Genomic DNA, 15453 nt, shown 5'->3' with positions numbered 1-15453 from the left:
ATCCTTTTTAGGGTTCTTTCAGCAAAGTTTTCAGGACATATGTCCTATCATGTATGTGTAGTAGGTTCCGCATCTGTACATAATTAGAGCAACCCCAATGGGGCGACCCATTTTGTTCGCCACCGTCCGTTTGGGGCCGCGGAGACAACACAGATGGCCCAATGCACCGACCCATTGCCATAACGCGGACGCGAAGACTCATTTTCGACCCAAATTTGGAACTGAAATGCTTCGACGCGGACGCGAAGCAGACGCGCGCCCCCTCGGTGTCCGCCCCAACCACCCGGGTCAACATAATTTACGACGGCGACCCTCCTTAGGCCCACGTGTGAGCGACCGTGATCGACCTTTTTTAATCTGAGCGTGCAGTGAGGTTCGGCCATCTGTGTCGAGAACCCTAGCCAGCAGCCATGGACAACGGCGACAACCTCATCGTCCATGCCCGCGCGTTGCTTCCGGAGGAGGTCGCCTACCTCCAGGCTAAGAGGGCAATGCGCCAAGCGCACGAGCGCGCCCGTGCTGCGCCCGGCTTCGCCCACAACACCCCTCGTTGTCTATCCCCGCGCGCTGCTCCTGGAGGAGGCCGCTCCTCCATGCTAAGATGGTGTTGTGCCTCGCGAACGAGCGCGCCCGTGCTGCGCCACCGTTGACACCAGCACTGCCCGCGCTGACACATCCCGCCCCGGTCCGACGCAGCCCGACCTTGCCGCGGTCGACGAGGATGCCTAATTTTTTTTTCCTTTTTCATTTATAATGTAGTGATTATTATTTTTTCACGCACCAGCAAAAATGGGTCGGACCAGCGTCGGACACATGCGTCGACCCAAACGCCGAAGCGAACCTTGGTGTTCGCCAGGCCGCCTCAAACCGACGAAAAGTGGACAAAATCGCCATCAGTTTGGATAGATCCGTTGGAGTTGCTATTATACTCTGTTTATTGGTTAATATAAGTGTGCGGTTTAAAAAAAATAGTTTCTTCCATCTTATTATTCTACGACAGACATCCATCAATGATCAATCCATCCATCCTCCGCGGCCAGTAAAATTTCCCCACTCCTTCACCCTAACCCCAAACCTCTCGCCACCACTCCGCTTCCACCGCCTTTTCAGTTTCAAACCCCTCCCTTCCTTCCTTCGCAGCCGCCGCCATGGCCTCCTCCTCCTCCTCCCGCGGGGGCGGCGGTGACGACGACAACGAGCCCTACCTCGTGGGATTCGTCGTCGCCAAGATCGTCGGCCTCAAGTACTACACCGGCACCCTCAGCGGCGGCGAGAGGCCCTCCCTCGTCCGCGAGCCCCTCAACCGCTTCGACAGCAACGCCATCGCCGTCCACAACAGCCGCGGCCAACAGGTCGGCCACATCGAGGGCCGCACCGCCAAGGTCCTCGCCCCGCTCCTCGACTCCCACCTCGTCGCCAACACCCTCGTCGTCGTGCCCGACGGCCGGTCCTCCAAGGCCGGCACCAGTTTCTACAAGCTTCCCTGCCAGATCCACCTCTTCGCCCGCCCGGCCGCCGCGGACATCGTCCGCGAGGCCATCGACGGCAGCGGCCTCGTCCTCATCGACCCGGACCACATCGAGTTCTCCCTGTCCGGGTCCGCCTTCGTGCAGGAACAGGCCAAGAAATCCGGCCGGGATGTCGATAAGCTGTTCGCGCGTGTGGGGAAGGAAGGGGGGAGCCGGATTGAGCCCATGGAGCCTCCAGAGGATGTCGTGGTCTCAGACCTCTTCGAGCACCAGAAGGCAGCCTTGGGGTGGCTGGTGCACAGGGAGGAGTCCTGCGACCTGCCGCCATTCTGGAAAGAAGATAAAGCTGGGGGCTACGAGAACGTGCTCACCAGCCAGAGTACCAAGCAGCGGCCGCAACCGCTGAGAGGCGGGATTTTCGCCGATGATATGGGGCTTGGCAAGACGCTCACGCTGTTGTCATTGATTGCGCGAAGTAAAGCTCGCAATGTCGGAGGGGGGAAGGCCAAAGGGACCAAAAGGAGGAAGATCGATGACACGGAGGCGGGATCGAGGACGACACTTGTGGTGTGCCCGCCCTCGGTGTTCTCGTCTTGGGTGACACAGCTGGAGGAGCATACGAATGCAGGCAGCTTGAAGGTGTATATGTACCATGGGCAGCGAACAAAAGATAAGGATGTGCTGTTGAAGTATGACATTGTGATTACCACCTACAGCGTCTTGGGTACGGAATTTGACCAGGAGGGCTCACCTGTGAACGATATTGAATGGTTCCGGGTCATTCTGGATGAGGCCCATATTATCAAGAACTCTGCAGCTCTGCAGACTCGGGCGGTGACTGCCTTGAATGCACAGAGGCGCTGGGTAGTCACAGGGACGCCAATTCAGAACAGCTCATTGGATTTGTACCCGCTTATGGCGTTTTTGAAGTTTGAGCCTTTCTCAGTCAAGAGCTACTGGCAGAGCTTAATCCAGCACCCCCTGGAGAAAGGGAATAAGGCTGGCTTGTCACGATTACAAGTAAGACGGTTGTCCCTTTCTTCTCATTACAGCATTTTCGTCATTTCACAATTGTAGAGAACTAGGAATTATAGCAAGTTGCATCAAATGATTTTGAACATTGAAGGTGATAACCAGTAAACCAGCTCCTAGGATTAGAAAGTTATCACTCATGCTGTTTGCTTGCAGTACAGTTCCTTCTATAGGTTTTGTTCCTGACATTTGTATAGGCTCTTGCGCATCAAATTCTCTTACCACTTGCTATCAGCCCATCATAGCGCGCTTACATGCATCTCTTATTTTCCATTATGTCAATTGTGCTATTTAGTTTTGGCACTTCTCATCTGGGTAAAACAATTAGTGCTGGTATAATGGTGTTTGAATGGGATCTCAAACAATTGATGCTATCTTTCAGTTCTGCAAGGTAAAAAATTTCTCTGTGTATTGCAGAACCTACTAGGTGCTATCTCATTGCGCAGAACCAAAGAAACAGAGTGTGGAAGCAAGAGTGTGGTTGCCATTCCACCTAAAACTGTTGTAGCATGTTACATTGAGCTTTCTGCAGAGGAAAGGGAGTGTTATGATCAGATGGAATCGGAAGGGAGAAACAAAATGATGGAGTTTGGTGACAGAGATTCGATATTGCGTAATTACTCAACCGTGCTTTTTCTGATTCTGAGGCTACGCCAGCTCTGCAATGATGTAGCACTGTGCCCTTTTGACATTAAATCATGGCTTCCTGCTAACACCCTTGAAGGTATAGACTTCTGTTTTGTATTCATGCTTTTTTGTTATGATGATATAGTATAGACATAATTGTATTTCAGTTGCCAAATTTGTCACTTTAAATGTAATTATTTTAATTTAATCATCTTGCTGTTAAAGAAGTATCACATGTGACTATGTGAGTTATAGTATATTACTATCTGAATGAAGTTTTGTCTTTTACTTGCTCAGAAAACATACTGTTGTACTGTGTCCAACTAGCAAGTACTTAAATGCTATTTGTTTATCTGTTCAAGATGAACCAATGTTAGTAAGTGACTTGGTAGTCATTCACTAAGTTTGTTACTCCCTCCTTACCATATTGTTAGGCGTACTAGTTTGTAGCACGAATATTAGCGCAGCTGGAATTGTACAGGTTCGCAGAGAATAAGGCATGCATGATCTACTCTGACCAAGTCCCCGTCAATTCCTTCCCGTGAGAGAGAGAGAGAGGGATCCATGAAAATAGGGATCCTTACTGTAGGTGAGAGAGAGAGAGGAAGCAGTATGTGCCTAATATTATGGGATTGCATACAAATGCTAATGCACCCAACATTTTGTGGAGGAGGGAGTATAGTGCAAGGTTTTTGGTCTTGTTATAAGGTACAGAGTGAGTAGTTACCTTGCAAAGGGATTATGATTATTTTTTCACTAGAACTTGTTATCAGTTACCACAGGTCCACAGTACACAGTAGTCATGGTGGCTTTGCTGATAAATCTCAGTAAGTTACCAAATGAATTTGCTTATTGCAGTAATATCCCTAGACCATTGCATAGCCAAAAATTTCTCACACCTTGCAGAAAATTTGTTGTCACTACCAGGGTGGCAAAAAATCTTACTTTAGGTGTTATCATGCAGAAAATATTAAATCAGACTTCTGTCTTAAATCCCATACAGGTTACGTTGAATATTTAGGGGTAGTGCTTATTAATAACCTAGGTTGATTGTAGGAATTGCTTGACTCAATAATAATATTGTTCTTCAAAATGAAGTTTGCATTGAGCAGGAATTGCTTGACTCAATAATAATATTGTTCTTTAAAAATGAAGTTTGCATTGAGCAGGAATATATTGTTTCAGCTTTATTGTTGATAATATATTGTTCTTTTGCCACTGTAACAAATAAGGAATGATGAAATCAGTTGTTCCTGTCCCTGTTCAGTTTTTCTTATCCCTGAATTACCGTGTCGTGCTGCAACACAATTATGTCTGTCATTGTTCTTGTACTTTTCACTTTGGAACTATCTTTGTTTGTACTTATAGAGAAATCTGTTACCTTTGTTGCAGATGTGTCCAATAGCCCCGAGTTGTTGAAGAAGCTTGCCTCATTGGTTGCTGATGGAGAGGACTTTGACTGTCCAATTTGCTTGTCTCCTCCATCTAAAACTATTATAACAAGCTGCACTCACATATATTGCCAAACCTGCATCCTGAAAATCCTCAAGAGCGCTAGTTCCCGTTGTCCGATATGTCGGCGCTCGCTATCGAAAGAAGACCTCTTTATTGCTCCGGCGGTACAGCATCCTGATGACGATGACTCGGGCAGTCTTGACTCTGACAAACCTCTCTCTTCCAAGGTGCAAGCCCTGCTGGAGCTACTGAATCGTTCACGTAATGAAGACCCTTCATCAAAGTCTGTCGTGTTTTCCCAGTTCCAGAAGATGTTGGTTCTGCTCGAAGGACCACTGAAAAGAGCAGGCTTCAAAATACTACGTCTTGACGGCACCATGAGCGTGAAGAAGAGGTCAGATGTCATAAAGCAGTTTGCGGTCGTCGGCCCCGATGTCCCGACGGTACTGCTGGCCGGCCTGAAGGCCGCAGGCGCTGGAGTGAACCTAACAGCGGCGTCGACGGTGTACCTGTTCGACCCCTGGTGGAACCCCGGGACGGAGGAGCAGGCCATGGACCGGGTGCACCGGATCGGGCAGAAGAAAGCGGTGAAGGTGGTGCGGCTGATCGTGAAGAACAGCATCGAGGAGAGGGTCCTGGAGCTGCAGGAGAGGAAGAAGCGGCTGATCAGCGGCGCGTTCAGGAAGAAAGGGAGCTCCAAGGAGGAGAAGGAGCTGCGCCTTGAGGAGCTGCGCATCATGCTCGGATTTCAGCCATAGTCTGATAGAGTGGTGGTTTTGCCCCACGGTAGCATATGCTGAGTGCATGTAATTTTGTCCCGTGTGGTGAACATGCATGAGCGCAAGGGCAGGGCTCCCTCCCTGTTTTGCAGAGCCTGTGGCTGTAGCATCTCGTATCAGTGCAGGAGTAGGGAATAGGGTAGGGGTGTAGGAAATTCCTGAATATGTATGCCTGTGAATCTGTGATTGTGGTGCTGCTACACAGTAACGAAGTGCAGTTCATGTTAAGAAGGGATGGTGACAGATGTTCTATAATTCTGATGTCGTGCGCGTTCCTGGTTGTTTTTTGATGACATGTCTTCTAAAATCCTTGGTTTTATTCTTCTGATTTCTTCAAGATTTTTGAAACAACGGGTCGATTTGGTGATCAGTCATTTTAATGGGAGTGCAGTTTCCCGGTTCAGGGGAATTGAAATTCCATTGCAATGAAATTTGTGTGCTATGTTGGGGGACATGTATTCTGCTGGCAATGCTCATGATGCAGATGCCGTAGAAAGGATGCAGAACCCGAGGCAACGCAATTTAAGTGCTTATGCTTAGGCTGGCCATAGTGGGCAGTATTATATAGTAGTACTACTTCCTCCGTTCCTAAATATAAGTCTTTAAAAGGTTTCACTAATGGACTACATACGGATGTATATAGACATACTTTAAAGTGTAGATTTACTTATTTTGTTCCGTATGTAGACTCCTAGTTAAATATCTTAAAAGACTTATATTTAGCAACGGAGGGAGTATCTTTGTAGTGCATAGTATCATAAAATAGTACTCCCTCCGTCCCAAAATAAGTGTCTTGAGCTTAGTACAAATTTATACTAGAGCTGGTACAAAGTTGAGACCGTTATTTTGAGATAAAGGGAGTATCATAGATGACCTTATTTATTGATATGCATGACACATTAGTAGCATACTTCCTCCGTCCGCAAATAAGTGTACATATAGATTTGTACTTAGTCAAACTTTTTAAAATTTGACCAACTTTATATAAAATAGTAGCAACATATATGACATGAAAATGATATATTTGGAAACTTCATGTAAAGACAAATCTATTGATACTTATATGATGTCATAAATGCTAGCATTTTTTTCAATAAAGTTAGTCAAAGTTGAACTAGTTTGACTGACAGAAAAGGAAAAAGTACACTTATTATCGGACGGAGGGAGTAACATTTAACATGTTATGGTATCTAGTACCTATGTTACTCTAACCCTCTCTCTCTTCTTTAATTGTCTGCCACATTAGCATGTTTGCTAGTCCCAATACATGATACTACCTTAGAGGATGTTTCGATCCATGGGACTTATTTTAGGCCCTGGTTGGAATCATAATAGATTATAATAATCTGGATTATGAACATAGATTATATAATCTGGTTTATAAAAATAATCCAGGTGGGCATGTTTGGAGGCAAGATTATATAAACTGTAAACCAGCTTTTAAATTGTACAATGACATGTTTGCCCTCTGTTTACAAGGAAAAATAGGAAAGTGACGGTGGCACTGTGTAATTCTCTTGAAGTTTACAAGGGTAACACGTCATTTGTAATCCATAATCTCATTTTAGCTGGGGTAGAGCAGATTATGAGATTATAATAATCTGGTCATCTAGTTTATAAAATCTACAATATAAACTGTCCTGTTTGGAAATACAATAGATTATAAAAACCAGATTATATAATCTGGGTGGTTCCAAACAGGGCCTTAGTCTGACTAAAAATAATCTCTTTAAGAGGCTAAAGTTTCAAGCACCCCTAACTAAAGAGTGGCTAAAACTAGTCTTGAGACTAAATTTTTTTAGTCAGGGGTACCCCTACTAAAATGTGGATTAGTCCTCTCTCTCCCCATTTAACTTTTCTCCTTTTAACACAGGCGAGTTCTGGATTGGAGGGTTTGAAGGATAATAAATGCTCATTAACTTGATTTTAGTCTCTTTAGTATTTGAATCCAAGCATGGGTGAGGCTAGCAAGTTTTTGTCCCACTATTTTTAGTCATGGGACTAAAACGTATCCAAACACCCTCTTAGTTACTCCCACTATGGCCAACCTTATAGCATCTACAACTGGAGCACATCCACCTCCGTCATCACCGAGCTCATCCGCCTCCTCGCTCCACTCTTCGACGTCAGTATGGTCCGTTGTAGGATCACTACCTATGCTATGCTCATACCGAAGCGTCGGATGCAGATCGAGGCGGTGATCCAGACTCGACGCGTCGCCCGCATTGTTGCGGGTCTCCCTTCGGACTCGCTGGAGACGACGGAGGAGGAGGTGCGGGTCTCCTTTCGGACTTGCTGGAGACGACGGAGGAGCAGGAGGAGCTGTTGGAGGCGATGGAGGAGGACGAGACGGAGGAGGACGAGGCGGAGATCCATGCTCCGGGCTTGAACATGGCGGAGGCGGAGGCGGAGTTCGTCGTTGCCCAAGCCGAGGATATGACGGAGCAACACGCTCATCCGACAGAGGCAGGTGGAGACCGACATCCTCTTCGACGAGCTTGACGTGAAGATAGCAACAGAAAAAGCCGCAACAGAGCAGTCGGAGGGGGCCTCATCAGAGGCGCCGGAGGGGCGGAGCTACGTCTGCCCTACTTTTATTCACCAGAGGACACGGAGATCGTCAGAATCTCCGACGAGGAGTAGTTAGTTTGTACAACGTAGTATGTAGATTTTTATGTTTGCATGTTTTGTATAGATTTAAAAATCTAGTATAAGATGTCCGCGTCCTTAAACATTTAAGGGCCTGTAGATGCTTTTGCATGGGCTGAGATTCCGTGGCTTTTTTGGACAAGTTACAATATGGTGCCTTGCCCCTTCAAAGGTGAATGGATGGATCTTTATAAAGAACGTCCGAGATACAGTAACATTTCTACATAAACTCACGTACAGTGCACGAGCTACAGCGATTCGCACACAGTGTCGACTACGGTATGTTGCTATAGTGTTTGATCTGGGCTGCCCATCTTTCATCCAACGGCTAGCTTCCCTCCAGATACCGCGCCCCTCTTATATGGACAAATCTGAGGTTTGTATGTGATTGGCTAGGAGGAGCCATCTGAAAGAGAATGTGATTGGCTAGGAGGAGCCATCTGAAAGAGAATTTTCTGATGTGATTTCTTCTGATCTTGAGTGTTTTTCTTTTCTGCAGTAGTCAGAATCTCTTCCCAAGCCCTTGTTGTTTTCTCACGCTGCCATTGCATGCATGGTGAAAGGGGTCAAAGATAGGTGGTGTGTGATGACCTGACGAGACGCCCGGAATAGCAAAGACAGGCGCCACTGTCATCACTCGGAGCATCATCCATGGCCAGTTTCGGACTCGCCGTACCGGAGGAAGCTACGCGGAAGGCTCGCAGCTGCTCTATCTGCACTATTTACGCGCTCCCTCTGCTCCAGTCCTCCTGCGCTGCTACAAGCACCACCGTCGCCACTCGCCAAGGCTCCCACCAGCGCGCGCACGGAGCGAGACCGGCAATGGCGCGCTCCACGCCTCCCTCCCTCCTCCTCCTCCTCTTCGTCCTCGTCGCCGCCTCGGCGGCCTCCGAGGACCGCCCGCGCGTCACCCCCACCCTGGTCCAGTGCCACTTGGCGCCGGCGCAGGCAGCCGCCAACGCCAGCAGCGCCAAGAACCCCACGGCGTTCCGCGCCAACGTCCGAGCCCTCCTCGCCAAGCTCCCCTCCGCCGCCGCGCCCACGGGCTTCGCCTCCCTGCGGTCCGCCGGAGCGGCCGGCCGCGGCCTCTGCTTCGGGCACGCCGGGCCGTCCGAGTGCCGCGCGTGCCTGTCCGCCGCGGCAAAGACGCTCGCGGACGCCTGCGGCGCCCGCGGCCGGCGCGCCGGCGTCTGGACGGACGGCTGCTTCGCGTCCTACGCCGACGCGAACGCCTCCTCGCCCCGCTACGACGGCTTCCGCGCGCGCGTCATCTCCGGCGCCGACGCGGTCGTCGCCAGCACCTCCTACGAGCTGCAGAGCCTCGCCGACCTGGCATGGCGCATGGGTCCGGTCGCGGCCACCAACGCGAGGATGCAGGTGGCGGTGGACTGGAGGGCCGCGGCGAGCGACTACAGGAAGAACAGCACGGTGCGCGTGCTGGCGCAGTGCGCGCCGGACCGCACGGCGGCGGAGTGCGCCTGGTGCGTCCAGTACTCGGCGCGCGTGGCGGAGACCTGCGCCGCCGGCTGGTCCTGGTGCCCCCGGCACTCGGCGCGGGCGGGGGACACCTGCTGCTGGGGCCTCGACGCGTGGCGCGACGGCGTGGCGGGCGCTGTCGTCGGCTTCGACTGCTACCTGCGCTTCGACGTCGCCGTCGCCACCGCCGCCGCCACTGCCACCGCGCCGGCGCGGGTGCCGCTGCTGCACAGGATCGGTGAGCAGAGCACACTGCCCGCTCTCCTCTTCTTCGTCTTCGCTATAATCTATTACTAGCATGTATATAAGCGTTTGAGACTATGTGTTTGTGGATGTCATGCTATCTAGGATATGTTTAACTTTCGTATGGTTGTGAGACTATTTTCTTTGGCTAGGTATATAAACTCAAGGATGTTGTGTTGTGCTTATTCTTGTTAACTCTTGTCATGTGATCGTTGAGTATATCTAGTCTCTCAAAACCTTGCCATGACATATCCTTTGTAATGCCACTTGATCACGTATAGTACTTGCATTCGTTGCGGGAAATACTTTGATCTTATCACGATGGACTAAACGCAATGGCTGCAGGGAAGCTGATGAACGACTATCCCGTCCTCACCGCGGTGTTCGGGATAGTCGGCGCCTGGCTGGCCGTGGCAGCTTTCTACGTGCTGATCGAGGGTATTTGCTGCTGCATGGGGAGGAGGATCAGGCCCATCAACAACGCCCCAGTCGCACCAGTACCAGGTACTTGCAATCTTCTCCATCGATCCGTGCCAAGGATTCAAGGAAGGATGTTGCTTCCGTCGTGTTCAAATTCTAATTCAAGGAAGGATTCTAATTGCTGGATGTGCACTGCAAGAGATGATCTGAATCCTGAACGTCCTATGTTTCATGCCCTGAAATCTGAATGTTGATTTAACCGCATCTGAATTGCTCATCTCCTTGCAGGCCCGGCGATCGTCCAGGCGGGAGGGGAGCTGAATCCCCCGCAGCCGCAAGCCAGGGCGATGGTCTGACTGGGCGATCGATCTTCACTGCAGCAACAACGTACACTACTCTAGTAGGCCAAGTCTGTGAATAACTATAAGCATGCGTGCACTAAGTAGTAGTAGTAGCAGCAAGTAGTTTCGAGCCTTCAAGCTGCAGATCTCTTATGTTAGAAGAGAAACATAAGCATTGAACCTTTAATCCTTGATGATCCACATCCACCATTGATGCCCATGCTAGGGTGCTACGATATGGGAGTTATCGGGCTATTCAAACGTAGTTGCCGGTGCGATGAAACGTAGAGACCCTCTTGGAACGTTTCCGCGATCTAATTCTGAGACCCTGTTTGTTTCATAAGTCTTAGGACTTTTTTAAGTCCCAACTTATAAGTCATAAGTCCTTACATGTTTGTTTACACGGACTTATAAGTCCCGAGTCCCTACCTGTTTGTTTACAGGGACTTATAAGTCCATGTTGCGGCGGTCGGACCAGACGAACCGAGGGAGACGAGGCGGCGGCCGGGCGGCGACGGGGCGGGCGGCCGGCGGGGCGACGACGGGGCGGGCGGCGACTGGGCGGCGACGGGGCGGGCGGCCGACGGCCGGGTGGCGACGGGGCGGGCGGGGACGGGGCGGGCTGCCGGGCGGCGACGGGGCGGGGCGGCGGGCGGGCGGCGACTAGGCGGGCGGGCGGCGGGGCGGCGACGACTGGGCGAGCGGGCGGCGGGGCGGCGACTGGGCGGGCCGGCGGGTGGGCGGTGGCGATTGGGGAAGCCGGCGGCGGGAGGTGCGAGCGTCCTGGAGTCCCGAGCGATTGGGGCAGGGCGGTGCGAGCGTAATGGGACCAGAATAAGTCCCAATAAGCTCCTATTAGAGAGTCTTATTTCATAAGTCTCAATTAACCATAATAAGTCCCAATAAGTCCCTAGTGTTTGGTTTAGGTGGGACTTATAGAGACTTTTTTAAGTCCCAAAACCAATAAGTCCGTGGAAACAAACACCCTCTGAGTTTTTTTTGAGAGTTTTTTCATTCATATTACGAATCAGCACAAAGAAGTTGACCCTTACAAGCATACTGAAACGCAAACACGGAAAATCATGAACACCTAGAGTACCTAAGATAACTATAACAAGAAGATTTTCAGAGCCCTGTGTCTTCATCCCTGAATCTTGAAAGAAGACCCATGTAGCAGAAGGATCTGCAACCAGTCGCAAGCAGGTCATCATCTTCGACCACGGTACAATTGCCGCCATGCTGCTTCCTCCTTTCTTGACACCAGCGCTGAGAGGGCATGGACATCAATCCAACACACCTGCAACAGCCGTCGCCATCTTTGGCTTTGAGTACCGCGAAAAGTGTCCCTTCCGGAAAGAAGAGAACTCGAGTCATCCGACCGGTCCAGCACCGCGGCCGGGCCATCCGCCCGGACAAAGCAGGATCTCCCACCAGCATCAGCGCAGAGGAAGGAGAAGAACAGCAGCAACAAATCATACCAACAAGGAAGAAGAAGGGTCTTCGTCTCCCAACATCCATCGCCCATCTGAGGACCCAAACGACCAGTGCCAATGGACCTGCAGCCACCATAGCCCGCGACCTCGACGAGATCCGGGGATCTCCAACCCCGCTGGCTCCTAGGCGAAGGCAAAAGCCTCACCTGACCGCGAACGGAGCCCGGAGAAACTTATTTCGACGCGACACCACCGCAACGGCCTCGACAACGTCTTCCTCAACCCTAACCCTACAACACATCCACCTAGCGAACAGACCCGAGGTTCCCCCTCTCTCCGGCCGCCGGAGCGGCCGACGGAGAGAGAGGGAACCGGTGGTGTCACCGGCGGCGCGCTAGGGAACGCTCGTCGCCTCCCGATCCTACTTTTCCGGAGCGATAGAAGATATGAGGATTGCTATTTTTATTCTGAGCTATCAAGTTATCATCGTCAAGTAATATTTGAGCTATCATACTGTTTACATGCTGTTATTGGCTTCAAAGCTTATCTTATTTGGGTGTCGCCATTTGTGTATGCTCTCAAGTTTCCATGCTATGCTGTGTGAGTTACCGCACTATTCTCCGGCAATTATCAGGATCAAAACTAGGGATGGAAATATGTGCCCCAAAAAAAGTAGGGACCCGTGTATCCGCCGGATAACAACCTTATTAGGTATGAGTATGGGTCAAAAAATACCCATGAATATATAAATAAATAAAAATAAAACCCATCGGTATAATGGATATGGGTATAGTTTAGTATAATCCATACATGTGTAACCATGTACCCACATAAAATATAGAAAATGGGTCTTAAATATTATTTATCCACATACTAAACGTATTATATGTGCATAAATCCCGCAGCTAGCCCATGTCTAAAATGTGTTGCTATTTACGAGTACGTGTTGTCCTCATGAAATGTTGTTTTTTGTACATTATCATTATAAGTTGTTATTTATGACTATGTAATATTTAAATTGATGTATTGCAATCTAGGTAATTTTATCCATGGCTATCCATTTACCCTGATGGGTGATGGGTATGGAAAAATATATACCCGTTGATGGATATGGATATGGGTGATGGGTAAGATTTGAAGTGACGGATAAGGATATAAGGTGGCTTCACCCGTACTTAAACCCGACAGATGCCATCTTTAATCAAAACTCGTATGGATCGTCTAAAAATCCGAACTCATTTGGACAGTTTTAGCTAATTTTTCCGAGCTCCGATTGTTACCAAGTTACCATATTGTTCACATGTTGCTGACTTTAAAATGTATTCTGATGGGTGTTACGGACGGAAAATCCTATACAATGCATTCTGCGTCAGGTTATCGCGTTTCGCACGGGAGGCGAGCGAGCGAGCGTTGAGCTGGCTGGCAAGGTTAATTCGTTCGTCCTTCACGGTATCGGGAGAGGAGACTCTTTTCCGGTTTTAGGAACCTTATACAATGTTCCAAAACCGGGGTTTTTTCTTTTTGTTATTCTTTTTTTGTTTATGTTCCTACTGTTTCCTTTTTTTATTTTTCTATTTTATTTAAATTCAAAAACTCAGAATTTAATAATTTTGTTTCCTTTTTTATTTTATTATTTATTTTTTCAAGTTGAACTTTTGCTTTAATATTTTTCGAAAATTTCAACTTTTGTTGTGATCTCCAAAAATGGTTCATCTTTTTAAAATTTGTTTGCAAATTAAAAAAATGTTCTCCAACAAATTATTTTTTGTTCTGTTTTTTTCGTTTTCCTTTTTTTGTCTCGTTTTCCTCTTTCTTTTCCTGTTTCTTTCTATTTCGTTTTTTCGTTTCTTTCCTTTCATTTCAAATTCTGGAGGTTCAAAAAATTTCACGTTTGCAAAAAATGTTCTAGTTTTTAAAAAGTGTTCACAAATTTCAAAATATGTTTGTGTTGTTGATTTTATTCCGGGGAGTTTCAAAAAATATATGTTGTTTTCAAAAACTGTTCATGTTTTAAAACTTTTTAATAATTAAAAAATGGTCATAAATATAAAAATGTTAGCTTTTCTTAGATATTATACATATTTTATAAGAATGTTCTTGTTTTTGAAATTTTGTGCAGAACTTCCAAAAAGTTTAGAATTTCAATTTTTTTTGCTTTGTATGAAAAATGTTCCAAACTATAAACTTTGAAATTTTCAAATGTTTGCATTTAATTTATTTATTTTCAGAAAATGTTCCCTATTTCAATCCGTGTTCAGAATTTTGATAAATATTCATCTTTAAAAAAGAATCGCAAATTCAAAAAAATGTTCCCACATTCAAATTTTGGTCACAAAATTGAAAACAATCATGTTTTGAAAGTGTTCATGGATTTTAAAAAATGTTCCCACTTTCAAATTCTGTGCACAAACGAACGTCAATATTTGTGCCAGTTCAACAAATGTTCTGGAAGTTCAAAAAATGTTTTAGCTTTCCAAAATTGTTTACAAATTCGAAATAGTTCATGTTTTCAAATTAGTTCACAAATTCGAAAAATTGCGTTTTGAAAAGAAAATCATCATTTCAAAAAGTGTTCCTGTTTTTCAAACAATGTTTGGGACATTTGAAAAACTATTTGTATTTAAAAAATGTAGTCGTTTTACATTTTGTTCAAGTGTTGCGTCGTTTTCGCCCTGTTTCTTTAAGTATTGCGGTGCAAAACTGCAAATAGAGGACAAGAGCTTGCTTGTCGCAGTGGCTAGCATAGCGCGCGCAGGACTTAGAGGTGTGGGGTTTGCAACCTAGGAGGAGGCGCTCTTAGAATTTAGTATTTTTTTCACCTTGCTAACATTAGATGGGTCGGCCCACGCGAGCCACACCCTTTGTGGAACGCTGACTCCTTGACACAAAGAGCGTCACATAGAAGGTCCCGTTACGCATGGTTTGTTTGAGCTCAAAAGTTATGAACACATTTGGTTTCTCGTATTTGGGTCAACAAGGCCCGCGCGAGGCGAAAATGAGCTATTTGGTTGTTTGGGCTGCATCCACGTCTCGTCTCGCACGGAAATTAAAGTAGTCCCGGGCCAGGCCCGCGCGAGATGAAAATAGGTATTTGGTTGCCTCGGCTACACCCACATCTCGACCCGCACAGAACTTAAAGCAGTCTCGGGCCAGGCCCACGAGCTACTGCCGAATCAACAGTTTCTTCACACCCAGGATGAGCGCGGCCATGCGTGGCTCTTCGATGCATGCCTCGGGGAGCATGAGAGACAGATGAAATATCTCATAACTCCCCTCTCTCTCGTGTCACCGTCCACTCCATTTCACTCCATGCTTCATCACTCTTCTCTCACCACCCGCTGCTCTCCTCTCTTCTCCTCTCCTCTTATGAGTCGCCCGCCGCCACATCGTCCGCTGATCCCCATCACCATCGGCAACAACCGCATCCACGAGCAATCGGTTGCCGATTTGGAGAACTTTGGGGTCGATCTCATGCGGGCTCCGCGCGCCATCTCCTCTCTACACCAGGCTGCCTCGTCCGGCCAATGCG

General features: G+C 48.0%; 1 protein-coding gene and 1 long non-coding RNA gene across 2 annotated transcripts; both read left to right on the top strand.

Annotated features, from left to right (window-relative positions):
- The first annotated feature begins 1060 nt into the window (after positions 1 to 1060).
- LOC123425059 (putative SWI/SNF-related matrix-associated actin-dependent regulator of chromatin subfamily A member 3-like 1) lies at positions 1061 to 5617 on the top strand. The gene is made up of 3 exons (XM_045108724.1): positions 1061 to 2489; positions 2919 to 3225; positions 4521 to 5617. Exons 1-3 carry the CDS (start codon positions 1149 to 1151, stop codon positions 5339 to 5341), a joined length of 2469 nt encoding a protein of 822 aa, XP_044964659.1. The 5' UTR covers positions 1061 to 1148; the 3' UTR covers positions 5342 to 5617.
- Positions 5618 to 9639: 4022 nt separating this feature from the next.
- Positions 9640 to 10635, top strand: LOC123429596. The gene is made up of 3 exons (XR_006622711.1): positions 9640 to 9725; positions 10076 to 10234; positions 10439 to 10635. It is a non-coding gene; the product is annotated as an uncharacterized LOC123429596 (long non-coding RNA).
- The last annotated feature ends 4818 nt before the right edge of the window (positions 10636 to 15453 follow it).

This window comes from Hordeum vulgare, chromosome 2H, assembly GCF_904849725.1.
Source record: "Hordeum vulgare subsp. vulgare chromosome 2H, MorexV3_pseudomolecules_assembly, whole genome shotgun sequence".
Taxonomy (NCBI): domain Eukaryota; kingdom Viridiplantae; phylum Streptophyta; class Magnoliopsida; order Poales; family Poaceae; genus Hordeum; species Hordeum vulgare.
This window is presented reverse-complemented; position numbering and strand designations above follow the sequence as displayed.